This window comes from Acanthopagrus latus, chromosome 8 (genome assembly GCF_904848185.1).
Source record: "Acanthopagrus latus isolate v.2019 chromosome 8, fAcaLat1.1, whole genome shotgun sequence".
NCBI classification, from domain to species: Eukaryota; Metazoa; Chordata; class Actinopteri; order Spariformes; family Sparidae; genus Acanthopagrus; species Acanthopagrus latus.
The window spans coordinates 26,313,230-26,340,480 of NC_051046.1; the positions used below are offsets into that span (position 1 = coordinate 26,313,230).

Sequence of the window (27,251 nt, forward strand, 5' to 3'; positions counted from 1 at the left end):
AAACACGTCTTTGTGCTCAACAGTCAACCCCTCTGAAGCCCAGAGGAGTGTTAAGACATAACAAAATGACAACACGCTCACCCTTGGATAAGTAGCATCTCGGCTTTTGGATTTGGTTGAATTTGCATTTATTATTCTTGTTCAGCAATCTTCTGAATAATTAAATGAGCCCGCTGTTACATAATAACATTGAGGATGGCTCTTCCTCCTTGCTACAGTATATCAACAAAAAGGCCTTCATGAAAAAGATCCATTATTAAGAATGCTGAATGTCTGTTTCTTCAGTTTATGCTGCACTCGGTTACACGTCACAACTCAGGATTTCTTTCTTACAACACTAGCAAAGAAATGCCCTTTAAGACGCAGCTGCGGGCTCGGATGTTGCATGTTTATCCAAACTGATAGGATGACGCGAGAACAGAGAGCTGCTTCTTTTTTAGTTGAAGACAGAAGACTGACATATTTTATAACCTTATTCAGTTCAGACTCAATCTCTAATGCTCCACCACGTTCAACAGCTAGTTGCTTACTCCGCCTGCTGCTTGCCGCTGAGCGGGAGGTGGCTGCCTGCTGCAGCTGAAATCGCGGTCTGATGAGCACAGTGTGTGCAAACCAAAACAGTTAACTTAAAGGACAATGATGGTGTTTTTAAACCTGTAACATATTTTCCCCGGAGTTTGTGTCCAAGTGACTGATGAGGACAGCAGTTTTTGAAATTGGAGATGGAGTGAGAGTCTCGCAGGCAGCAGCCATGACATGGGATTCAGCGTAATCCTTCAGGGCAATTGCGCATTGTCAATGTACATCCACTCAAAGCTCGCTTCTCTCCTCTGAAACGACCCTAAAGAGACATAAAATGCCCTTTCTGCCGTTCTCTTCATCCGGCCTGTATTTCATTCTGTCAAACTGAGTGATACCGAATCAGCTGGCGAACAGAGGAGAAGATAAGTCATCGCGCCTGTCGCTCAGACCGGAGGATTTTATCAACTTACAGAGGGGTCGGTCAGCACTTCCTCTCAGACACTCGGCGGAACATGTGCTGCGCTCGTCTGCTGCATGCGGACGTCTTAAATCGAGCTGTGGCTTCGGTACAGTGTGCTGAGCAGAGAGAGCGGCGCGTCAGTCATGCAAGCTCACACGTCATTATAACAACATCCATTTTATTCCCTGCCTGTCAGCCACCGTCTGGCTCTGAAGGGAGCTGCGTAAGTCATGTGCACGAGTAAAACGGCAGGCCGACTGTGTGTGTGTGTGTGTGTGTGTGTGTGTGTGTGTGTGTACTCTTATTTCCAGTGCTCTTGTTGACGGCTGAACAAAGTAGTCTGACACACTGATTCCTCTCCTCATGACAAGCACTTTTAACACCGCGTTCCTCCTGCCTCCCTCGCCCTCTCCTCCTTACCTCTCCCCCTCTCTCTCTCTCTCTCTCTCTCTCTGTTCCTTGCGGAGTTGAAGAGTTGAATCGTGGGTCAGCAGATCTTAGCGCAGAGTGAGCCAGACTAGATTTCCAGATGGTGAAGTCACCATTTATCTCTGCTCATCAGCTTTTACGCCCGAAGCTCTCACTTGCGTGCACACGTGCACAGAGCAGTTGCCCACGCGGCGACTGTGATTTCATTTCAAGCCGAGCGTGAACAGCGCCAGCACACACCCTGCTGCCACCCTGACCGGACCTGCCCTGCTTCCTCTGACGCGCAGCGCCGACGCGTCAAACAAATGGAGCCGTGTCAGTGGTGTAATTGGTTCCAGGGGAAGAGCATGATGGGAAGAGGAGCGCTGAGTGGACACTTCCGTCAAGAGGGGGAAAACCCACTTTGGCTGTGATACTTGAGCGCTCGAGTGTGTTCGTGTCCACCGGTGGCAGTTTGCCAGTGACTTTGGCCTGCCGAACATCCATTTGTCTTGAATGGGAAGCACACAGGCTGAGGAAAACACAAATGCGTCTCAAAATCAAGACATCATGTTCAAGCTGGAGGACTTGTCCGAGAGAGTTTCAGTTAATAATAATGTTGAGGACTAACTGTGTCCAGCTGTTTGAGTCTGAAACATCTGTCCCAGTGGCTTAATAGATCGTTGTTTGCATCTCGGTCTGGTACTTCTGCACTGATGTTTTCTCGTGTTTTGTTTTTCCAAATATCATCCATTTCACGAGATGACAAGAGGTTCGTTCAGGTTGCGTAGATGGTTTGTGCTTCGTGTGTTGTGTTGCCATGGCCACGAGACAGCTGGCGAAAACCAGAAGCATCATCAGAGAGATACGAGAGAAGGATGTATGAAAGGAGGATAGCGCTGCCTCCACCCACCAGTTCCTACCTGGCCCATCGACTTAACTTCGTGATGACGTCACAGATTAAACATTGACTCAGGAAAAACATTGATTCTACTGTGATTCGGAGTGGGAATGGCAGGAGATGTCAGAGATTGCTTTTTAACTTTTGGGGTTGAAAAGTGGATTTGTCTTCACTCACTTCTATCAGCGTGACTGCAGCAGCGATCCACGGAGGTGACTTCCATTGTTGGGTGTCTGTGTGCTGTAACGCTGACAGCTGGTTGAAGCTGAGGAGGGGAAATGTCACTCTGCTTCCTGAAGACGTAACAGAGAGGAGACGGGAACCAAAGAGGGAGGACAGGAGTCTTTGGTGAGTGCTGAGTTGAGTGAGGATTGACCTGAATTTAAAAAGAGTTTGTCATAGTGTGTGATGTATGTAGTGTGGGGGATAAGTGTTCTTTATTTACTGCAGTGAAAGGGAGAGTTTGGGTGTCAAGGTCAGAGGTCACTTCACTTCACATAAACAGTCAGTGTCACTAATTCTTCAGGCAGTTGACTTTAAATTTTTGCAAAAGGACTCCGCAAGATAACATAATTAAAGTGTTGCTGGAAAAATCTCCAACGATAGGAATTAATGTATACAAAAGATGATGTTGGTGTGTCTTTTCATTTGTTCCATGGATTAATGTGAGGAACAGTGTCCTCATCACACCACATGCTGACTTTCACCTCACTGCAGAGCTAATTCACATTTACAATACGTCATGACTTGTTGGCCTGATCTGTTTCCAAAGCTCTTGGTTGCATTTTGTTTCTGCTGATACAGCAACTTTTCCACCTCAGCCAAGCATAACAACCTTTTTTGCAATATTTCCACTCTTATTTTTTTGCATTGACAGTGATTCCACAAATGCACATGAAACAGATGGACTGATGCGCTCTTTGAGACTGTAGTTTGTCTTGGAAATAATAAGGCTGGATGTTCGGGGACAGTATGACTTTGATTGACAGGTGTCTGGGCTTGCCCCCCCACCCCACCCCACCCCACCCACACACACACACACAGCTGTGCTGGCTGCTACTCTCCAGCTCATCTCCACTCATCCAACTCCTCCTCTGACCAAATTTGGATGTGTTGTCTGCAGAAAGTGATGAAGATGACAACTAGCAGTAAACCATTATCTCAGCCATAAAATCTCCCTTGACATCCGAAAACATTACATCACTGTTTTTTTTTGTAGTTTTTTTTTTCTGTCCAAGGAGCTGACTGGTCTCAAGCTACGCAGTGCTGTGTCACAGTAACCTTCGTTAGGAAACGAGTCTTATCAGGCCTGTCAGTCCTGCTCCAAACATTTCAAAATGCGCACACAGACAAGTTAGACGGACTTACTGCCTCTGCTTCTTGTTCATTTGGACCTTCTTTTATTATTTATTTATTTATTTGAAGTAATTCTTGTTCAGTGTGGCGACTCATTAAAAATAATGATCTTTTTACTTGTATCATTATTGAAATTAATTAATTAATTAGCTTAGAAAATTATCTGAAATGAAATGAAATGAATGTCGTCACGCAATAAATTCATTGGGGGGGGGGGTTAAGATAAATAAATAAAGTCAGGTGTCACGGTGAAATGTGTCCGTGAGAGAGAGAATCGGTCTCTGCGGTGCTCTCCTCGTGTGGAGTCCTGCAGGGTCACCCGGCCTGGTTCCTGTGGGTCAGCCCGGACTGTAACACGATGAGGTGAGTACAGAGAGCGAGAAGGGACACACTTCCTGAAAGACCGAAAGTAACGGGCCAAAAAAAACAAAACAAAAAAAAAACAAAGACGCTGAACACGCGGAAGCCTTTTCGTTAATTAGCGTGTTTAAAAGGCAAAAATAGCCAAACGCCGACTGATTATATTACATTTATTAGCAGAGTGAATTATTACATTTGGTATAAAAACGAGTTCCTGCAGCGACATTAATGGAGCTGAAATCTTTTGTGTAAATGTGTGTTTGAATTTAAGGTTTCTTTGATTTGTGGCTAAATTAAGTCCAGACACTTGATGTGGAAAAAAAAACAAGATGACTTTTTCGTTTCTTTTGCAATCGGAGGCTAAAATTTTGAAGATGAGCTGGACAGTAAAGTAGATCTTTATGTATATTTTTTTTAATTACCATTATTGAGCCCCGTAATGCTGTTGTAAAAGATGATATTTGCATCGAAAGAGCGTCCCCCTCCCTTCAACCAGCCGCTCCGACCAGCACACACATGAAGAAGAGAGCAGCTCGGACTCTTGGTGGACATTTATCATCTCAGCTCATGAGCAGAGAATGAAGAGGAAACCCGGCTGTAATCATGATGATGAGAATGATAAAAGTGACAACAAATATCGCAGTTTGCTTTTTTCCAATTTACGGAGTTAAATAGATGTTTTAAATGTATGTATTTTATTTATTAAACACTTTACTTTAAAATGATTGAATGAAAAACGAATTGTTGTCTCTTCACTATTTACTTTAAAGATCTCTCCGAGTTTTTATTTTATTTTTATTTTATTTTAATGTATTTTCTGTCATTTTTAAGTCATAATAAATCATATTTGTAAACGAAAAAATGTGTCGGGGTCTTTTTTACCTTTACTACTGACTGAATTAAATTACAAATATGAAAACGTGAAAATATAAATAGGCCAATCGAAGGAAAGCGAAAACCTTTTTTTTTTTTTTTTTTTTAAGCACGCGCCTTAAAGGCCTAAATCTAGTCAGTTTATCATCAAGCGGGCAATTAACAATTGATCTGAAACTGTTATCCTCCTGTATCCTCTCATCCGCCTCTCAAAAATAAATATACAGTCTGATTCGGGAGGTGAGTTGTCGTGTGTAACCTCAGCAGCCTGCGGCAGGTTCAGATGACTTTAATCCGTGTGTAAAAACGTGAGCCGGGCCTCAGTTCTCACTTCTGATTCTGTCCGGGTGCATTTTAAGAGATTAAAACGAGGATGTGCTTTTGGAGAATTTTTCGATTAGAAACTTAAAATTAGGTGTAAGAAAAGGTCGAATTGCCTGTGAAATAATGATAATTAGAAATAATAATCATCTGTGTGACCTGAAAAATCAACCAGCTGAAAAATATCAGCCTCAATGAAAAATTTGATTAATAGATTTAAAGCTCTGTTACCTGAAACAACACTGGAGCTGAAAATGTGAATGGGATTTTCTTTTCTGCCAAAATGTAAGAATTATAAGGAATTATTTATGTGTTTATCATTGAGGTGAAATTGTGTGTGTGTGTGTGTGTGTGTGTGTGTGTGTGTGTGTGTGTGTGTGTGTGTGTGCTGTTCAGCATACAGTAAATGAATGAAGTCAGAGGCTCCTGTCCCTCATCACCTTCTGACTCCACCTCCTACCCTCCTCAGACACACACACACACACACACACACACACACACACACACACACACACAGGCTGAGAGCGTGGAGGGAAAAGAGGGCTACTCCTCCTCACTCCTCCACTCCTCTTTCTCCATTCACTGAGAAAGCTCTGAACAGAAGCCTCTCTCCTCCTTGAATGGACTCCATCTCTCCGAGCCAAGCGCTCTCTCTCTCTCTCTCTCTCTCTCTCTCTCTCTGCTGCTGTGGACGGAATCAGTGAAGATCCAAACTCATCGTCGCCTTAAAGTCGCCTTTATTTCTTCTTCCTGTGCTGCTGCTGCTGAGAAAAGTTGAGCGCTGTGACTTTGCTGCGTCGCCATGAACTTTTGTCGGACTTAAGGAGTTTCCAGAGCAGCTGTGCGGCGTCGTAAACAACTAATGGACAAAAAACGAACCCGAGAAGACTTGTGAAAGAGAAGAAAAAGCTCTTAAAGGAAGACTCGTGGATTTAGAGGGTGTTGGCTGATTTGGGTTCGGGTCAGCCAGACACTCAGGCAGAGGAGGCAGACAGGTAGAGAGTTACAGGGTGACAGATCCAATTTAAAAATAGATTACCTTTGTCCTAGTTATTTTCCCTGGACCACAATGGGTTCAGATGTACGTGACCTGAACTCCTTGCTGCCCCCGCTCCCGGCGGGCCCCAGCCCTGGCTGCCCAGCCCTACCTGTCAGCACGGCCCCTCAGTGGGCACCCGTCCTGGACTTCCACACGGCCGCCTCCCCTTACTCCTCCCTGGCTGCCCCCCACACCTCCCTGGGGCCGCACTCCTTCATCAAGCAGGAGCCCAGCTGGGGGGCCACCAGCGACCCCCACCACCTGGACACAGACCCTCACTGCGGCCTCAGCGCCTTCACCGTCCACTTCTCGGGGCAGTTCACGGGGACCGGGGCCTGCAGGTACGGGGCAACGTTCGGGGCACCCCCTCCTCCACCGCCAGCCCCCAGTCAACCTCCGTCTGTGACCGCCCCGCACCACCACCAGCCCCCCAGCCGGATGTTCAGCAACCCGCCGTACCTGACCAACTGCATGGACACACAGCAGGCAGCCCGAAACCAGACAGGTAGGGCTGATGGACAGGTGTGTGTGAGTGTACATGAGTGTGTTTTCTTTTTCTATGCCATTAAGTCAGCAAATCACACAATATCACCATTTACTCAAGAGACATTTTGTCCCCAGAAGCTTCACCGTGACATTAAATGTACACACAGGACATCTGTTACACTCCATCAGTGCAGAGATGCTGCAGATTCATGTCACACATCTTTGAGCAGATGTTGTAAATCTGAAGCAGGCTGATGATTTAGTCGTCACATTCAGATTTGTCAGTAGCATCACACCTGTATAATCTACATGAAACATTATGTTATTTAGTTTAAATTGGCAGATGTGTTGCCTTCACCCAGATCTGCACCGCACCACTGAGCGTGTGATAAACAAGGAGAATTGACATTTACAAAGGAGAGAGACTCCTGCATATCAGTGTAGGAAGGTGATCCAGCTTATACACTCAAGGAAAAGTAAAGGGTCTTCTCTGCTTCTTAGAAAGCGATATAAATCAACCACCACTTACCACGGAGTCACTTCACTTTAGTATTATGGTGTTAATGTTTAGAGAATAAGTCATTTATGAACTTGTACTGCATAAACAAACTCTCTTCAAGTTAGAGACACTGTGATGCTTAGCAATACACTTACTATATATACTATATCTTATTCATTTTTTAAGTAGTTTTGTACTTGACACATTGATGGCCTTCAGTTATTTTAAATCATATATTGACTTATTTATTTTGAAATTAATGTTTTGAGATTTAAAATCTTAGCAAAGTTTTTTTTTTTTTTTTTTTTTGCCTTATGGATTTCAAATATTTGCTGCTCAGTATCCCAGAAGTGCACTCCCACAAAGATCCTCATAATTCCAGGCTCAGGACTCTGAAGATGGAACGAAAAATACAGTTCAGAATTTGCTTGTTTATGGAATTCACAATTTTTTAAAAACTTTTTTTACCATGACTGATAAACAAAACAAATTCAACATATATATGTTGAATTCGTTTTGGATATCAGTTTATCAGGATTAAGTCAAACACAGCTATATTTTTACTGTAGGTTCTTCTTTATATTTTGATCCATATTTTGAAAATAAGTTAGTAATAAGTTAGTAAAAATCCTTTACTGTTTTGTTCTGTTCGTTAACCCAGAAAAACTGAACTGTTGAATAGTTTAAACCAAGTAGACAGTGAGAGAGAGTGAAAGCGCCACACTGACTTTTGTTAATTTAATTCAGATGAATTCTCGAGGACTAATATCTGTTAAGTTCAGCTGAACAGGACTGAGATATTTGTATTTAGTTGAAATTAACTCATACATTTCTTTTCCGCAATATAATTTATTATAAGTGTATAAGCAACATCACATCTGAAGTCATTTGATTTAATGTTTCTGTTTTATGCTTGAGTAAAGAATACGTGGAAACATAGTGAGGAAATGAGTCAAAGGTCAATAACGGGAATCAGGGATTCCAGTTACTAATGCCGTGGCTTCCATTTTACTGCAAACGCATACTTTATCTGAACAAATCTGATTTATTTTTTTTTTCTTGCCAATCTCACCTGATCCCTGGTCTTTTCCGTGTAGGATAATAGATGTGTTTGTGGTTCCCCAGCAGATTAATTAGTAATAACATGCTTATCAAGCAGATAATTTAGGAATAACATTATAATCAAAGAGCCGAGCCGACCTCTAACCTGCATTATCTGCTCCCCGCTGTGGCTGGACGAGCACAGACAAACAAACTAACAGCAGGACCGGGGTCACACAGTAGAGCTGATAACAGGGCAGGGTCGTACAGACTATCACTGTGAACTCTCTCCAGGAGCGGTTTCATTTTTATACAAGAAGCATTCAGCTCTGTGTTTCTGACACGTGTACTCGTCCACAGTAAGCATAGGTGCGTTCAGACAGGCCTGCAGGTGGAAAAACAAACATGTCTTAATCATTAATTGGAGGTTAAAAAAAAGAAAAGAAAGAAAAGAAAAGAAATCATAGATACTAATTTCAATAAGGAAACATTTTAAAGCATGTTTTATTTGTTTAAAGAGTGAAACACATTTTAAATTAAAATCAGAATGATTTTAGCTGGGGCACACAGCTAAAATATATGTCTTACTTAGATATATATAGATCACAGATAAATACACTGGATGAAAAATAATACAAATGTGAGGGAATGCAAGTTAAGAAAGAGTTTGTTGTTGCACGTTTTCACATCGTCAGGGGCTGAAATCGTCACTTATTCAGTCACAGACATCGAGTCTCTTTGAAACAAGTCTCGGGGTATTTCCAGACTTTGGGTTTTCCAGTTGAACACAAATTAACCTCATCGCTTGTCACCTCGATGCTGGACTTCAAGGGAACAAAAGTATCACCCCACACACACACACACACACACACAGAGGAGTCAGACAGGGGTGAGTGGAAGATAAATGGAGATGTTTAATGAGTTTTTTTTCCTCCTCTCTCTCCTCACCCAATGATCCACCAAGCAGAGTGAAAGTGCTGCATTTTAATTAATGAAGCTTGTGTGTGAGAGCGAGAGATAGTTTGTCTGTGTGTGTTAGTGTGTGTGTGAGTGCATGTGGGTGATTTATGGGACTGTGTTGTGCCCTTTAGGTCAGTCTAAGTCATGAGTCAGGTCTGGTCTGCGATGTCAGATGAACAACGACAGTGTGTGTGTGTGTGTGTGTGTGCGTGTGTGTGTGTGTGTGTGTGTGTGTGTGTGTGTGTGTGTGTGTGTGGTAAAAAGCATTTTTCCGGCTTTGGTGTCATGTCGTTTAATAAAACCAAATTAAAGAAATAATCTTTTTCACCCAGGGAGAGACAGATCTCAGACCTGTCATCTCTCTGCAGTATCCATCGCCTGTTTTACATGTTCAAAGGAAAATACACCCTGAAATACAGAACTGTGTATACATGTATAATGTTGTGGAGATTGCTTTACACCAGTTGTAGAGAGGCTAAAATAGCCTTAGATATACACCATTAGAAATCAACATAAAACCATTCTGGAAAAAAAATGAAACAATTTTTTGAAGATTGACAGATAAATAAGTGCCAAAGTTCCATAGTTAATTCAAAATAAGGATTTTTTTAATGTCTAAAATGTAGTAAATTCTTAATTTTCTCTGCGGAAAGAGGCGCCAGAATTTACGAGGACTCTTTGACCCGATCAGAATCTCAGCTCACATCTTGTGAGCACAGCTCAGAGGCAGTTTACTGGATCAGACAAACTTTTTTATCATATTTTTGTTGCAACTTGACTTTTTCTAAAAAAAAAATAAAAAAAATAAGCAGAAGCAGATTGAAATAATCTAATTATGTTAAAATTATGATGATATTCCATCTTGAATTAATGGTCGCATTCACCTTACAAATAAAGGAAAAATCAAATCAAATACCAGCATGTGGCCGGTGATGGAGTTATAAAACGACGGGAGTCAGTGTTATTGGTTCTGGGAGGTCATGTGTAATCTGCAGTGCTGACTCAGTATATTTACTGCTTTTCTCTCTGTGTCGCAGGTTACAGCACGGTTGCGTTCGATGGAGCCGGTAATTACGGCCACACTCCTACACACCACAGCTCGCAGTTCTCCAACCACTCTTTCAAACACGAGGACGCTATAACTCAGCAAAGCACTATGGGTAAGAGCACGCATGCGTTTGAATACGCCAACGCAAAATAAAGTCAGTCGCTGAAAGTATTGGAAAGACACGTAGTTTTCAAACAGGTCAGCAAATTCCGTAAAAGATAGAGAGGTTGTGCAGACTTAGTTTTACACCCATAGACGGTAGATACCTTGAGCACAGCGCCGACTCTCCTCTCAGCACAGGACAAACCACAGTGCAACGAAAAAACATTCAATATTCAGCACACACCGGGATACGACTGACACGATTTCTTAACTGTTACATTGAAAACACCAATGACTGAACTATACATTACATTTTTTAATTTTATTCAAGATTTAGTTATATGCCTGTTTAGGTTTTCTCTCAGGTTAAGAGCTAAAAGATAAACGTAAGCCTTTTTTAAAAATAAAACATACAGTTAATTGCTAATTAATAGTCGGTTAGAACTCATCCAGTCAGAAGCTGAGACGTCACTGCGAGGCTACTTTGTTAGCTTGAAGGGGAGTTGAGCTGCTTTTGGTTGGTCATGACTGAAGTAGCCACTCCCTCATCTAGTAATGTAGATGAACAAACAAGGGGAAAGCAAACTGATAATAATTAGCTTTAGTCAGCCTGTGGATTTCTAACCAGCGAGCTTTCACTAGATGCAGCTCACTAGCTTCAGCTTGTCACCCAGCTAGAGTCCCCTGCAGGTCTGCACGTCTGACGGTGGATTGAAGTAAAAACAACTCCTTTCACCGAATTCACACAAATCCATGGTATCATCAATTCTAATAGTAAACAGCAGTGGAAGAGTCAATTTCAAGTAATTTTGGATCAAATAGTTGTATTTTCAGGGCAGTTCTATTGCGTTAGAACTTTTAATTAAGAAATCCTGACTGTATCAGCCGCAGGGTCCCTGCAGTCTAACCTCTCCTGCACAGATCTGGGGACGACTTTGGCACCTCTCAGTGTATTTTGTTCCGAATAATTTGGACATCTATTTCTGCCCTTCACTAGTCACTTCTTTAAACCCCAGAGTGTCTTTCAATAGGAATAAAAGTAGATCTCTGTGCGTATTTGAAGCCCCTGTGTGAATGCACAGCTGCGTCTGTATGGCAGCTCCATGGCCCTCACCTAGGGAGTGTCTTGTCCCTTATTCTGACGTCTCCACCGTGACCTTGCCTGCTGGAGGTATAAATCAGCCACATCCTGACTCGCGAACTCCCTCGTCTCCTCCTCTCGTCCCGGCTTTCATCCGCCCACCCTTCCCTTTAATCCCTCCTCTGCGCATGTTATTGGTAAATATTTAAATGTGTTTGTTTTACTGAGCCGTCGCCGTACATTTTTTGCCGACGTTTTTAAAGCAAAGATGAGAGGGAGTGAGTCGGAGCTGAGAGGGATTTTGGAATGCGGAGAAATGTCGAGGGAGCCATTCGCTACTCTGCCGGGGAAGCTCCGAGAGAAACATGAAGTGACGGGTCTGTATTTGTAGAAGAAACTGGTGAAGAATGGAGACAGATATGAGAGGCCAGGAGAGGGCAGAGCTTAAAAGTAGATGAGATACGATAGAAGATTTAAACACACCAACAATCCTCTTCCGAGTGCTCCACAGTCGCACGTGTTATATGAAGTGTGTGTGTGTGTGTGTGTGTGTGTGTGTGTGTGTGTGTGTGTGTGTGTGTGTGTGTGTGTGTGTGTGTGTGTGTGTGATGTCTGCACTCGACAGGTGAGCAGCAGTATCCTGTTCCTCCTCCTGTCTACGGATGCCACACACCTTCTGACAGCTGTACAGGCAGCCAGGCTCTGCTGCTGAGGAACCCTTACAACAGGTAACACACACACACGCACACGCAAAACACACACAACCATTGTCGATTGTTCTGTAGCAAACGGCGGCAATTCGGTGAAAGGCGGCAGGATGCCATTTTGAACAGGATGTTCACCTTCAGGACAGGTCCGTCTGCAGCAGCCGCTTCCTCTCAGTTCTTGCTCGCCTCCCCCCAGGTTCTCTCTCTCTCTCTCTCTCGTCCGTGGTGGTCGTCTCTCTGATGTGGGTTAAATATGTTGTTTGTATGCAGATTAGACACACGAGAAAGTCACGGTGCCACTGAAGGAAGTAGACTAACAGTGGCAGGAAGTTCTCAAGGAAAGCGGGTTGATTTACCGTTTGGAAAATATTCAAAGAATATTATAAATCAAGTTATTTTGCTCACCATTGACAAAAGTATGCAGACCAATCGTCAGTATTCCACTGTTTTCATTCACCACTGGTCTTTGTGGCGTTGGTTTTACTAATATATTATCCCACCACAAATCCAGAGCCAGGCTGTGTTTTTTTTTTTTTAGTTTATTAGTGTTTTCAAGACAAATATATTCTGGCTTCATGCAGTACAGCTGTCTTTGTTTTCAGCAACATTTCACATTTCACTGTAGTTTCTGCTCATTAATATGACTTGGAGTGACCTGTGTTGTCTACGAACACGCTGGAGGCCCGGCTAAGTTTTTTTCTGATTACGTGTACTATTACAGAGTTCTGCTCATTTCGTTGAGTCACATTAAGTTGTTTTTCCAAAACCGTCAGTAGATGAATAACTGGAAGGCTGCATCTCAGAAATAAATTCCACTCGTCAAACGGCTGTCCGCTGCCAAAAACAACAGCTTTTTTTCATTTTCAAACTTTTCAGTGATAGCTGGGTCGCTCTATTCTCGTCACTGATGTAAAGTGTGAAGAGGTGACTGTTGTATTTTAGCAGCTTGGTTAGTCTTTTTAATTGTGGGTATTTTTTCCCAATTTTACTTGTTAAAATAGAAAAAGAACACGTGTTACTGGGACCAGTAATGACTGTATGAGACTGAACCAGCTAAATGGAATTCAGCCTTCTGTAAATTTCCACAGAAGAGCAAAAGGTATAGTGAGAAAAAACGGACATGAAAAGATAATCTCTCTCTCTCTGTCTCTCTCTCTCTCTCTTTCTCTGACACACACACACACACACACACACACACACTCTGGTCCAGCTCACCTCCAGCCACACCCTCCTGTAACCTTCTGACCCTCACTATCCTCCCAACTCCTCCCACACCCTAGAACCAAAAGTTCGGAAAGTTAAGACAATACTGACGCCTTGTTGTCCATTTTGCACTCGCTGCCCAATTGAAATCACTGTGCATCATATCAAGGACACACGCTAATCACAAGGCACACCACCTGAATTCCATTTGACCAGGAGAAGCTACAAATACACAAAAAAAAATCTCCGTATCTGCCACTGCGATGAGCTACTTGCACATGCCTTCATAAACATACTAATAAATCTTAAACTGGCTGTACTAAGCCTCATTTGATTTAAAATACTGAACAAACTAAACATTTAAAGGAGGTACAACTCCTCACTGTCAGTCACTGACAAAGTGTTTTCCAACAATGTAGGAACAGGGTGGAAATAAACTGCCCTGAAAGTCTCTGTGTGAGGCTCCGCTTTGTCATAAACATAAGCAATATCTGCTCAGCACACACACACACACACACACACACACATACACACACACATAGAGCACATGCATACATACACACGCGCGCACACACTCATGGCTGGGAAGACTCATATGAGTAGAGTCAGTTTGTCTAATCTCGCAGCCTGGTACCAACAGGACTGTATTTACTCTGCAGGCCGTCTGCTCGGCCCGCTGGAACAACATGAAATGAAAACATGCTGGGGTCTTATTAATCCACAGAGACACGCACACACCACCGCGCACACACACACACCACGCGCACACACACACACATACGCTTACACCGTACAACACTACAGCAACTACAACAATGTCAGCAATGTGACAGGAGACTCTTAAAAGTTTCAATTCTCAAAGTTATTAAACCTTTGGAAGGCGTAAAGGATAAGTTCGCCCAAATCAGACTAAAACTCATGCAGATAGTTTTGGTTGCACAGGTTTAGAGATTTGTGCCTCGAACACATCACAGTTTAGGTAAATGAAATACTAGTACAAAGTATGATTCAGCTGTTAACACAAAACATATTCAAATGAGAAATGATATGAATGATGATATTACGATATTAATATATCAACAAGACGTGATTGGTTGACACGCGGTAGAAATATCCATTCATTCTATCATTTTGGTTCCAAAATCTAAAATACATTTGTTGAATGGACCCTTTAACATGATGTTCCTTTACAGCACTTCTCACATGCTTCAGGTTCGGTGGCATGATGTGTTTTTTGATTCCGTAGTGGCGCAACTCATTGTAAACGACAATAAAACCTCCTTTTCCATCATATTTGTGCTGCAGGCCTCCTGTGAAGCAGAGGGGTTTCTCAGGAGATGCCCTCTCCAACACACATGGAGCGCGTAGGGCATAAAAGGACGCAAAGCTTTCGTTAAATGGACGCAGCCTGACTCAGTGATGGCTTCTATCCGTCAGCAACCGAGAAGAAAAGCAGACACGTATTTATGTGAAAATGTCATGAATAACAGCCTTAAATCTCGGGCTCAGCCTCGGTGCCAACAATATTTCAGCAGAAATACCGAGTGTGCTCTGTTGGCTGCGTGCCCCTGCTGTACTGTAAAATAATAGCTGTGTAATGAGCAGGGTACCAGGCACCACATCTACCCCATCCACACCGCTGTGAGCCTGCAGGTGGTGTGATAGAGGGGAGCTATAAATCCACTGTGTATGTGTGTGTGAGTGCGCGTGTGTGTGTGTGTGTGTGTGTGTGTGTGTGTGTGTGTGTGTGTGTGTGTGTGTGTGTGTGTTTGTGTGTGTGTGTGATGGCAGGTCTGAATAATGATTGTGGAGTCTGCTGTGTTTAATGAAAGATGGCCGTTATGGGGAAATTTAGCTGTCTTGGTGTCTGTCTGAGGCACATTCTTTAACCTCGGCTCCACCTGCAACTGTTTGTGTGTGTGCGTGTGTGTGTGTGTGCGCCCGTGTTGGCATTTTTCATTAGAGTGCTTCTGTCGAGGACAATAGCAGGCAACACAGCTATGCAAAAGGATACACACACACACTCTCAACCCTACTTAAGTGACAGTCCACTGCACAGCTCATGAGCTTTTTCTTCTACGTCTGTCTTCCCTCCACAGCGGAGAAAATTTATATCAAATGACCTCTCAGTTGGAGTGTGTGGCATGGAACCCTGTCAATACACTGGCATCCACCATGAAGAGGTAGGAACTTATCCACCGCTCTCTTTGAATAGCAGCCGTCAAGTGAAGTTTATGTTGAATAAAACCTGAAGAGGAGAGTCTGAACAGATGGATTTGGACCAGCTTTTTAGTAGCCTGGCACATCAGATAATTCAACATAGATCTAAACCATGTTCATGTTGCATGTGGATAACCTGCTTTAATAGCCATAGTCCTACTAAACACACTTCCATGTGAGTTTAATATTTAAACTTGAGTGAAAACATATTCTGAGGCTACATGACTCCGGAAATGGCAAATAAAATACATAGCACTGAGCAGAGCTGGTGCCTGGCTTCACCCTGAGTGATCACAGTCAGGAAGCTGAAAGTCAGTCAGTTCACACCTGATGTTGTATCTCAACATTTATCTCAAGTGACCACTGGATCGGATCAGGATGCGAGATGGATGTTGGATGTTGATACCAGGTTGGAACAGGTCCACATACAAACACATAATGGCACCAACACACACACACACACACACACACCACCTGTGACATTGCTAGCTGGCCGCTGCCAACGCCCGAACAGTTCATCGACTGTTTCTGGTGAAGGTTTTTCGCATTATGTCTGAACACAAACACAACGGACCCTACATGAAATATCCTTTATGGAATTCCATCTACTTTCCTTGGCATTTTTTCCAAGAACATGTAGTAGATTGTGATGGAAGATGCTGGGTGGTCCCCTGGGAACAGAGTACCTGGGTAATCTATTATGACAGTCCATGCAGCCAAACTACATTACACCACTTTCAAACCAAAATGTGTGCTCATATGCAGGTTTCTTTAACCAGCTAAAATGGGTGTTTGACCCTCTGGTTCTTTTCTTTCTTTGTTGCTTGCGTGCCAAATCCATCATGATGAATGCGCTGAAAAGCTTTTTTTTCCGGAGCTGATAACAGAAATTCTTGAGGAGTGAGACATCTTGCTTCTTTCTAATCTCTGGTGATGGTTGCATATGCACAGTGCTGATCAGGCAGCTGACACACACCGAGGACACTGCAGTGGTCCCTTCTGAATACTGTTTACTGAACAATGTTCAACTGTCATAGCATCACGCCTGAAGAGGGGCGAACAGTAGCATGTTCACTGACGTGTTTTCAGCATAACCAGTGAAAAACGATAGATACCAATATTATTTATTCTGTAGGCAAAAGCCAGATGTTAGCGGGTGTTAGCAGGTTTTTTTGGTCTGGTGTGAAAGGGCTGTTAGAAAGCAGTTCCAAATAATCACTGCAGTACCAGCATCCACAGAGTAAAAAACAAATGAACTGTACTTTATGTCACCGTGACCTGCGGAGCTGCACGCTGGTCAGCGTCTGCGTCGGCTCACAAATACCTTTCTACTCTGAGCCAACAGGCATTCATCATGGGTAACAGATGAATGAGCGTGTTTGTGTGTTTGTGCGCCTGATAGCAGTGTGTACGTGCTCAGAGGAGTGGTAGAGGAAAGGAATGTCTTTTTCTTCTGGGGTGTTGCTGCATTCAGAAGACGTATGAGCGCACATATGTGTGTGCCAGAGGTGCAAGTGAGGCTTTGTTGGACTTGCTGATTATACATAGGCGAGACACAAATGTGATTCTTAAAGTGTTTTTTTTTTTTCCTTCAGAGGTTGACAAACATATGGTACCGTGCTCTTTTTATAGCACGGCTCAGCTCTGACTGTGTTGGTGTTTATCCCAGTGGCTCAGCAGCCTCCGCGGCTGTTGATGAGGGGGAGCAGGGGATGCTCGGGGAGGTGTGAGGGAGTAGCAAGGATGAGGAGGAAGGGAATAACAGCAACAGCAAGATGAGGGAGTCAGTAGAAGATGGGGAGATAAAGAGGAACGGGGCGAGAAGCTGGGGATGAGGAAAAGGGAAGCTTGGGGGAGGTGAGCTTAGAGAGGAAGAGCAGATAGGCCTCAGACTGAACCACACTGTCAGCTGCTGCAGAGGTGTTTCTGTGGACAGGAACATATGAGACTATATATTTCATCTCCAGTTTAATAAACACGATTGCCTGTTGCTCATTTTAAACAAACACGTTTGTTCTTGCTGACTTGGTTGACCTTTTTTTCAGTTTATAAAGACACAGTGCATTGTGGGTAGTTAGCTTGAGGCTGCACACAACGGTTTATGCATGGAATGTTTCATTTTTCATTAAACATTTTGTTGTCCGACCTTAAGTCAGATGAAAAGAGTGGTGGCCCTCCCGTGCATGTATGTATCTATGTACGGTAAATACAGTATGCAGCCGCAGCCAGCAGTCAGTTAGCTTAGCTTAGCATGATAACTGTAAATGGGACATTTTCAAACAGCGTTTTCCCTGCTTCAAGCTCTAATTCTAAACTAAGCAATCCAGCCTTGTATTGAATGTGCAAACACGAGTGGGATCCACGTACTCATCCAGAACTTGACAGGAAAGTGATCAGGCTAAAGTCCTAAAATATTAAACTGAAAACTGATGCAAATGTTATTGGGAGAGCCTGTTTTTTTTTGTGAGTATGACATCACCGACCTGTATGGACTTGAGCACGCATCAAAAACTGGCTCCTGTGCTGTATAGTAAGGAGGAGGTATTCATACACTTTTATTAATTGACTAGATCTATTATATTCACTCTCTAATTGAATTTTAACATTTTATATTTTTATTTATTCAAACTTTCGTAGAGATGGATCTTTGTTAGATTTGTATTTACTGTTACTTGTTGCCACTGCGAACCGAAATGTAAAAAAAAAAGAACGATGAATGGACTTCAGTGATGGAGCACACAGTATGATTAACACTGTGTCCACCACTGACGTAGTCTCGATGCCTCCTGTCCTTGGAAAGAGCAAGGCAGACAAAGAGCACCTTATGACCGCTCTGCTGTACACGGTACGTTCCCACTGCAGCAGCGCAGGATGCAACCGCCTCTCCTCCTCGTTTGGTTAGACATACTGAAATATAACACATTTCATAGACAAGAGCGTTCTGTTTCTCTGCGTGTTATCATAAGGAGATACGGGAGGCAAAGCTGGAGGCCGCGTCTCACAGAGCAGCTTTTGTTCTGCTCTTGAAGTGAAATACTGAAATCTATTTGTCAAATTTTATACTTCGCTTGTCAGGTATTTAGTGTTCAAATGATTAGTCTTTTGGTCAGTTTGACAATAGAATACATTTTAAGTTCATGCTTAATGTAATTTTCAAACCAAATTGCCAAATATTCCATGGTTTTGCAGCTTTTTAAAAGATGACTTTTTACAGCTTTTGTCTGTTTTCCATATACCTTGTGATGCAGAGGGATTCACAGGATCACGTGAATCCATCTTGCCAGGCTTCAAGTTGTGCGATTGCTTGCCTAACAGACAGCAGTACTTCTGGCAGCTTGCAGATGTTTAGGTCTGACGAGCAGCGAGGGAAGCTGCTGTTTGTTGACAGTCTTTCAATAGGATAGCATAGATGCTGCTATGGCATCTGTTGTATCAGAACTGGGGAGTATACCCACCAACAGGCTCTGGCAGGTATTTTTTGATGTGCCATCCCTTTCACATGCAGTTTCTAACTTTGCCTTTCCAGATGATTCTGTGCAAAAAAAAAAAAAACATCTGGCGCGTCAGGTTAGCCCACTGTTTTACATCATTCAAGACTGAATCTCTTTGGATTTTGGACTGCTGGTCAGAGAGGCAAGCAATCTGAAGTCATGACCTTGGGCTCTTGGAAACTGATCAAAACATCATAGGAAGCAGTAATGATAACATGCTTAAGATTCTGGCAACGTAGTAGATGCTAGTAGATAACTTCTTGGTTAATCTAGAGTTCATTGCTAGATGATAACAGAACACATGCGACCAAAAGGGGTCTCATGGAAAAAAGGCTTGAATTTGTCAAGTTTGTCATGTAAGCGGCTCTGTGAGGCATTATTAGCATGCTAACATGCTCACAAGGTCTGTGCAAACTTGTGTAGGGTATAATTTTCACCAAGTCAGGTTACTATATTAACATGTTAATAATAACATTGGTTAATAAGTATTACATATAAACAATTGAAGATCATAGAAATGTCACAGGCATTTGGTTGTGGTTAAAATCTTTGGACAGGTTAAAATTTTGACTGGATATAAACAGGCTCACCAAAGTTATCATGGTTCGTCTTCTCATCTTAGTTAAGATATTTTCAGTGTGAACCAAAGTAATAGCATTATGCAAATACTGCATATTACCACAGAGAAGTACTTAAAGATATCTGCGGTCATCCAACCTACTTCAGTTTCAATGTGATCGCCTGCTGCTGGCTCAGTTTGTGCCGGGGCTTATTGTGGCAAAAGGTCAAGGTTTAACATCCTGGACTGAAAATAAAACACAAACTCATGCATAAAACAGAGGCTGCCACACACATCCATCAGCTCAACTCACATCTCTACTGTCAGCTCGGACTCTACAAGTGATTTGTCTGTGTTTTGCATTATGGGCCGTAAGTGACAAGGTGAATATGTTTGAATAATGATGTCTTCATGACCCTGCCAGCAGTCAAACAGCCGGTCATGCTCTACGTATCTGCCAGTGTTTGTTACACTGAGTGGATTTATGGCATTGAATCATGTTCTTGCATCTTGTTATCTGACGTGTGTCTGCTTTACATTTATTGTACTGTACGTGGCAGTCGTCCACATGGAAACCTTCTCTTTTCCTCGGAGGATTTGCGATCAGAAAATGATTCACCGGCACTGACAGCTGTCCAGTTTTGATCTGTTGTGCCTGAAAATGTTGGATTGATTCGAATTGATCTCAGAAGCTGATATGACTCTGATGACGGCTGCTCAAAGCTGTGTGATTTTCCTCACTTTCACGTAAATTAACTTTTTGATTTGCTGTGAGACTCTGAAGGATCACCGTCATCACCCTTCGCTCTCTTTCTGTGTTGGCAGCCACGCGACAGGCTACGACAGTGACCCCAGCACGCCCATGGTGTACAGCTGCAGCACACAGTACCGCATACACACACATGGAGTCTTCAGGGGCATCCAGGTAGGATTCGCACTACTGCCACTGCTACTACATCGCTTTTGCATGTTTCTTCTTTTTCAAGTGTCAAGAGGTCATTGTAGGGTCACACAGACGTTCTGTCTGCACACACTTACTGTGTTCTCCGCTGTGCATGTTTAGTGTCAAGACCAGGACACACGCACATGCTTAACATACTGAAAGCCGAAGGTCAGCGGAGGAATAACACATTAATGATACAGTAGAGGAGAGGCTGATGCAATGACCAGGGTATGTGCGAAGGAAATACTGATATGCAGCAGAGCAAAGATCTGTGAACACACACACACACACACACCTATATGCCTACACACGCACACAAAAATGCTACACACACACACACACGCACATTTTTAAAAGGCAGCTCTAAAGGCCAAGAGGAATCTTTTTCCACAAATCCATTAGCAGTGGAGAAAAACACACTCACTCTTACACACACACACACACACATACACACACAGGGTTATGCTGGGTAAAGATACAGTTTCCATACGAGGATCAGCATGTTAATAAATCATTAGATTTTAATTATTGTCTGTCAGCAGCCGTAAAGGACAAGGAGCAGAGATTCTCCAGACCCACTCTTAGTCCACAGCAGTGGGACTTTCTGAGATCGTTCTTTCTTTCGTTCTGGGGCCTGTTTCATCATTCATCCTGCTCCTTTTTTCCCTTTGCTCATTTCTTTCCCCGTTCATAGAAATGGAACAAAACACATAAGGGGTCTGGCTCCGTGCTAAATAATAAGCAAACTCTCACTCTCATGCCTTTTAAAGTATAATTTAAGAGCTGCTAATATGTGAGATAACAGACTGAGCAGGAAAGTGATGCTCTGCTCCATAATTTTTACAACAGGGCTTACGCTAATTCTCCGTCAGTGCCAAAGGAAATACAGTTGTCAGCCACGGAATGTCATTGTTCATTAATATTAGTTCATGATTAGTAAAAATGGCTTTACTCTGCAGGCAAGAATCACGTAACAAATGAATGAATCACAACGAATGATATCGCTATCAATTAACGCACTGAACTAACACCTACAGCACAAACAGAGGTGACTCTTGCGTACTGCAGACAGGCATCATGGGTAAGCTGTCAGTTACTTTAGTATGGAGCCCCGCAGCAAATGTTATCGGTACAGTGTAAGCACCTGTTAGCAAGAGCAACGTCAATAAAATAAGTGATTTTGAGTAAATCAACTAGGCTGCTGCTGTGAATATAGCAATATATATATAATATAAAAAGACAGTAACTGATCTCTTCCTCTATTTTGCTGCATAAGACTTAACATGCTAACAGCCTGCTAACGATCTGGATGGGATTAAGATGTAGCTTATTATTATCTATATCAGTGTTTACAGCTTCAGCTTGCTCTCTCATATGTCACGTGGGCACTGTGTCTCCTCTTCCACTATGTAACAGCTGTAATATAGAGAGCTGCTAACAGCACTGATTGCAGCGGGGCCGACCTCGGAGTCTCTTTAGCCATCATGCTAGACAATAAGGAAATTAGTAGCAGATGGCCGCAGGAGGGTGAAGAAAAGGTGGTGTGAAGGGAGAGAAAGTAACAGAGTTGAGTGTTGTAGAGTGCTGAGATGTCATGTACTGGGTCAGTAAGTATCACAAGAGAGGAACTATAGGTCAGGAGGCCGCTTCAGGGGGCATGGAAAACAAGAAAATCTAAAAGTCACTGTAGATTTACTGTGCCGATGAGCTGATACACAACATTTTGAATTTTTCTACAGCCATGTGGTACTTCCTGTTATTCTTCTCCAGCAGCGTCGGCAGTGAGCAGCAGGGCTGTAATGGGGCGCTCTGAAAGGGGGTCTGTCTAAAAGGCGTGACTAACAGCTCCCCGAGGGCTGCAGTCAGTCTGGGGTCATTTTACTGCTAATTTCCATCTAATGAATATATGACCGTTTTATTATAATGATCTCTGTGAACCAGACACTTCACATGCACTTATTTACACACGGGACAGATTTAATTGCCTGTTTTCTCAATTACATTTGACTGGTTCGATTATTGATGTCCAGGGAGAGTTTTTGTTCATTTGCCTTTGAGTGGCTTTAAATTAAAGTGTTTGTTTGTGTGTGTGTGTGTGTGTGTGTGTGTGTGTGTGTGTGTGTGTGTGTGTGTGTGTGTGTGTGTGTGTGTGTGTGTGTGTGTGTGTGTGTGTGCAGGATGTGCGGCGGGTGCCCAGCATCGCTCCAGCCATAGTGCGGTCAGAGAGCAGCGAGAAGCGTCCGTTCATGTGCGCCTACCCAGGATGCAACAAGCGCTACTTCAAGCTGTCTCATCTGCAGATGCACAGTCGCAAACACACAGGTGAACCCGACGGGAGGACGTGTTGTAATGTTACACTGCAGTGTTGTTAATGCCACATTTCCCAGAAGCACAGTTACTGTCACCAGCATGTTCCTACTTCACTCAGAGGTTTTCAGTTTGGCTTAAGGAGAAGAACCTTTTTAAAAGCTGTTTAAATGATGTTTCCATTGGCCCCGGTTTCTGTATCTGCTGTTGCCAGCAAAGACTTCCTGTTATGTGAAATAAAGAGATCCGTTGGATTTCCAGTCAAATCTGATGCAGTGGCAGAGTGGAAGAACCTAGGGACTTTTTTTTTTGGTTCCCCAAAAAGAAAACACACATACATGCGCAAATTTTTCAGCTTTCACCTAACATCAATATTTACAACATATTTGATAATATAAGTGAAATTAAAAGCTTGTTCTCAATCATTATTGCAGAAAAATATTAACTTAAAACAATGTTAAAGTATCTTTCTTTTACTTTTTTCAAAAATAAAATTATCCCACATTTTTGTTTTTTAAGGAAAAAAAGCACACATAACATCATGTACAATGTACTGATTCTTGTTCAGTAGCTTTAAGTATTCAGTATCCTTGCTGATAATTAAACTTGATCAAAATCAGTCAAGAAATGGAAATGAATCTTGCGGTAAAGCTAGACTGAACGCATCTGAGAGTGACCCAGAGAGATCATAGATCATGCCAGCACAACTGCCTTCGATTTGACTACAGTAATTATTCTGATGTTGGAATTTAATTTGATAATGACAAAAATAAAAAAATTAAAATCCCACACATTACGGACATATATTTAGCAAAATAAAAGCATTACTGATTCTGATCCTTTTCTAGATTATTAACTTAGTCTATAAAATGTGAGACAACTGTATAAAGCTGTCTGCCATAAATTCCCAGAGGCCAAGGTAATGTCTTTAAATTGCTTTAAGTCCAAAATCCAACATTAATCAGTTTGTTGTCATAAGCATTTTTAAGCATTAATTTATAATTAATTGGTTTAAAATTGCTGACTCTATTTATTGCAGTTGTCACAAGAAGAAGAATAAAGGTGTTACTGTCTAAAACATTTAACCAGAGGAGCTTAAACCTAATTCTTGCTGTGGTTATCTGCAATACACTACAGTCAGGTACAAAGAGCTTCAAACTGAATTATTTAAATGTTTGTGTCCTCATCTTTCTTGTGTCCAGGGGAGAAACCCTACCAGTGTGACTTCACAGACTGTGGACGCAGGTTTTCCCGCTCTGACCAGCTCAAAAGACACCAGAGGAGGCACACAGGTTTGATCACTTATATCCACAATCTGCCTTTATTTTTTCAAGTTTTTCCTTTCAGTTTGTGCATTAGCTCTACTTTCTCTCCTCTGCCGTTTTGCATGACAGCCATTTTGTCTTTTGAATTGCACAGTTTGCATTTTGTGTACTGTGGTGCGCCACACTGAGCGCCCCGCAGATAAAGTTGCTAAAGGCTGGCCAAACTTTGGAATGGCTTCCCTGCAAACCCCTGCTCTACTGTATTTTTCTATCTCCCTCTGTGTGTGTGTGTGTGTCTGTGTGATGTTGAACATGTGTTTTCTGTGTGTGTGTGTGTGTCTGTGTGAACTTGGACTTGTTTGTGTGTGTGTGTGCGTGTGTGTGCATGCATACTGTACATGTGTTTAGGAGTTAAACCCTTCCAATGCGAGACGTGTCAGAGAAAGTTCTCTCGGTCTGACCACCTTAAGACACACACCCGGACTCATACAGGTAAAACAAGTGCGTAAACTTTTATTTTTCCATTTCTTCTTCATCCATTTGATGTTTATAGCAAAGTAGTTCTGTAGCATACGAGTAAAGTAATTTTATAGCATAGAGTTTGTGAACATTTATTTATTCCTTCTTTTCATATATGTCCTAGATGCAGTATTATATAAAGTTCACTGAATCTTCCCCATTCAGGTTACAATCAGCGTAATATACTAATACTGACTTATTTTCCCTTTTCTTTTCACTTGGTTTCATTGTTATTCCACCCTTCCTCTCCTCCTACTTTCTCCTGTCGTTACCATCCTCTCCGCTTCCCCTTCTATCAATCCTCTCCCTCCTTCTCCGTCACCCTGTCCATCTAACCCTCCCCTCTCTCAGGTGAGAAGCCGTTTAACTGCCGGTGGCCCAACTGTCAGAAGAAGTTTGCTCGGAGCGATGAGCTGGTGCGGCACCACAACATGCACCAGAGGAACCTCACCAAGCTCCAGCTGGCCATCTGAGTCTTCTGTCAGCCCGTATCACTGTTTTAAATGTAAACATCTGGATTACATCTGCTTATATTTTCTGTCTTCGGTTAATCCAAACCCGGTGACCCCCTTTGCACCAACGAAACCAGCTTCTGCAGGGGCCAGCGGAGCCCTAATGGCTCCCTTAAAATATGATTTTGAGTTTAGGAAACTAGATCTGCACGAATCAGTCTAAAAGTCACGAACACTTGTGAAATCTGTGGGTTATTTAAACTGCACTGTGATTTTAAAAGATAAGGCTGGATATGTTTGGTATTTTTGTTAGTGTCCAAATCCAACTAAAAGACCAAAACCATCAATTTGTGTGAAGTGCAGCCAACTTGTCGAGTGAAATAAAACTACTTTGTTGATAAAGGAGGGGTGCAAATGTCCAACCAAAGGGCCAACTTTTACTACAGTGCAACTTTGTATTTCTTTGTTAATGTTGGCTTATGGTAAAATGAAAAACCCTTCCCTGTAATATTAAACACTGCTGTGCAGTTTTTTGGTGTCTGATAAGCCTTCACAGTCATCGTCGCAACAGCACCCGAAAAAACACCAACAAAAGCTTCTTTTTTTTTACTTACACAGCTCTTTCTGCTCTGAATACTGAATTTGTTCCTACTGAAAATGTAATTGTTAATGCAAACATATGTGTCATTTCCTATGACAGTAAATAGTGCATTTGTTTGGGACTATTTTCAGCTGCAGATTTGGCACAGTGCAGCCTCTCCATCGCTGGTTTTAGTCTGTTCACGGGACATCACTAAACACTTTGAAAAAGCAGACTATCAACAGAATTATTTGTTCAAGAAATATTTTCCTGTAGGTTTGAATTATTGTTTCACAAATCAATCAGTATGTAACTGAATTGCCATCATTAACTGCCAAAGCTACCATACACCAGTCGGACGTAACTGTAACATTTAGAGCTGCACAATATGGAAAAAAGTGGCGTAAATGCACGTGAGACAGTCCAGAAGATTGTTCCATTTTTAACTATAATATAATATTTCATTCATCCCCAGTTGTTGCCTGCTTTCCTCACCATCCACCATCATGTGTACAGTGAGGTCAAAGGTCATGGTCGCCTTCAGCTGTTGTAAATATCTCTCACGTTGAACCAGTTCCGGAAAGCTTATTTATTATGATTTTGTGGAAAGGTTTTGCTGTCACTGGAATGACTTAAAGGGAGTGAGGTGGCATTCAGCCCCTCTGCCGTTTCTTACAGTTTCACACAAAAGATAACGCTTGATTTAAAGTGGATCAAGAGAGTTTCCATCTAACACCCAGCGCGGTCCTCGCCATGTAAGCTTTGGATGTTTTGTCCGGTCAGCATAAAATAGACATTGCAAGCACAAACACGCCCTTGCCGTTGTATTTAAAAAGCTTAACATTTTGTTTTTGAGTAATGTGAGGATGTGAGGATTTTTTTTTTTTCTAGCAGTGCTCAGCGCTCTTGGGGCGAAGTCGTGTGCGTCTCTTGTCTCTGTGGTGTGTAAATATTGCTGGACTTTGGCAGTGCTGTAGACACTGCGAGTTCTGAAATATGTCTGCTGGGTCACACTGGCTCTGTGGCCGGGACATTTTGGTCAAGATGTAAATAATACTGCTTCACCATGGGAACTGAACTCTTTCCATGGGGGGAAATATGTTAACTTAACTGATATATTTTAGACTTTTCTTTGGATGGATCCAGGAACTGTTTATACTTTCAGTTTTCTCTCTTTCATGTGTATTAATATTTGAGTCATAAAACAGCAAATGTCAGTGGAACATTTTGTACTCAAACATGTGGGATAATTGAAAACGATGCTTTCTCTCTGTGTAAATGTACCGTGACTGTTTTGATACAGTATCACTTCGTCTCTGTGGTCTTTATTTATTTATCTTAAAGTGTCTTTGTCATGTTTTTTTTAATATTAAGTCATCATTAACATAGTTTCCTTGTCATCTAGGAGGTCATGTAATAGTTAATCATTAATATAATATCAACCCCTCCTCAAACGCAAAAAGTAATATCTGTGATATACTGTTGGCCTTGTTATGTATAATTCCATCTTTATGAGGATCAAATCATGTTTTTTCAAATACTGCTATG

General features: G+C 42.3%; 1 protein-coding gene across 6 annotated transcripts; it reads left to right on the top strand.

Annotated features, from left to right (window-relative positions):
• The first annotated feature begins 5,756 nt into the window (after window positions 1-5,756).
• On the top strand, window positions 5,757-27,020 carry wt1a (WT1 transcription factor a). Of its 6 annotated transcripts, none has more exons than XM_037108092.1 (9): window positions 5,757-6,745; window positions 10,264-10,386; window positions 12,083-12,185; window positions 15,467-15,550; window positions 20,463-20,562; window positions 22,758-22,902; window positions 24,090-24,179; window positions 24,561-24,653; window positions 25,023-27,020. In XM_037108092.1, exons 1-9 carry the CDS (start codon window positions 6,271-6,273, stop codon window positions 25,142-25,144), a joined length of 1,335 nt encoding a protein of 444 aa, XP_036963987.1. In that variant the 5' UTR covers window positions 5,757-6,270; the 3' UTR covers window positions 25,145-27,020. The 6 variants fall into 6 exon arrangements, with proteins under 6 accessions (XP_036963987.1, XP_036963988.1, XP_036963989.1 ...); XM_037108093.1 differs by having other exon boundaries at window positions 24,561-24,644; XM_037108094.1 differs by lacking the exon at window positions 15,467-15,550 and having other exon boundaries at window positions 5,758-6,745.
• Window positions 27,021-27,251: the final 231 nt, after the last annotated feature.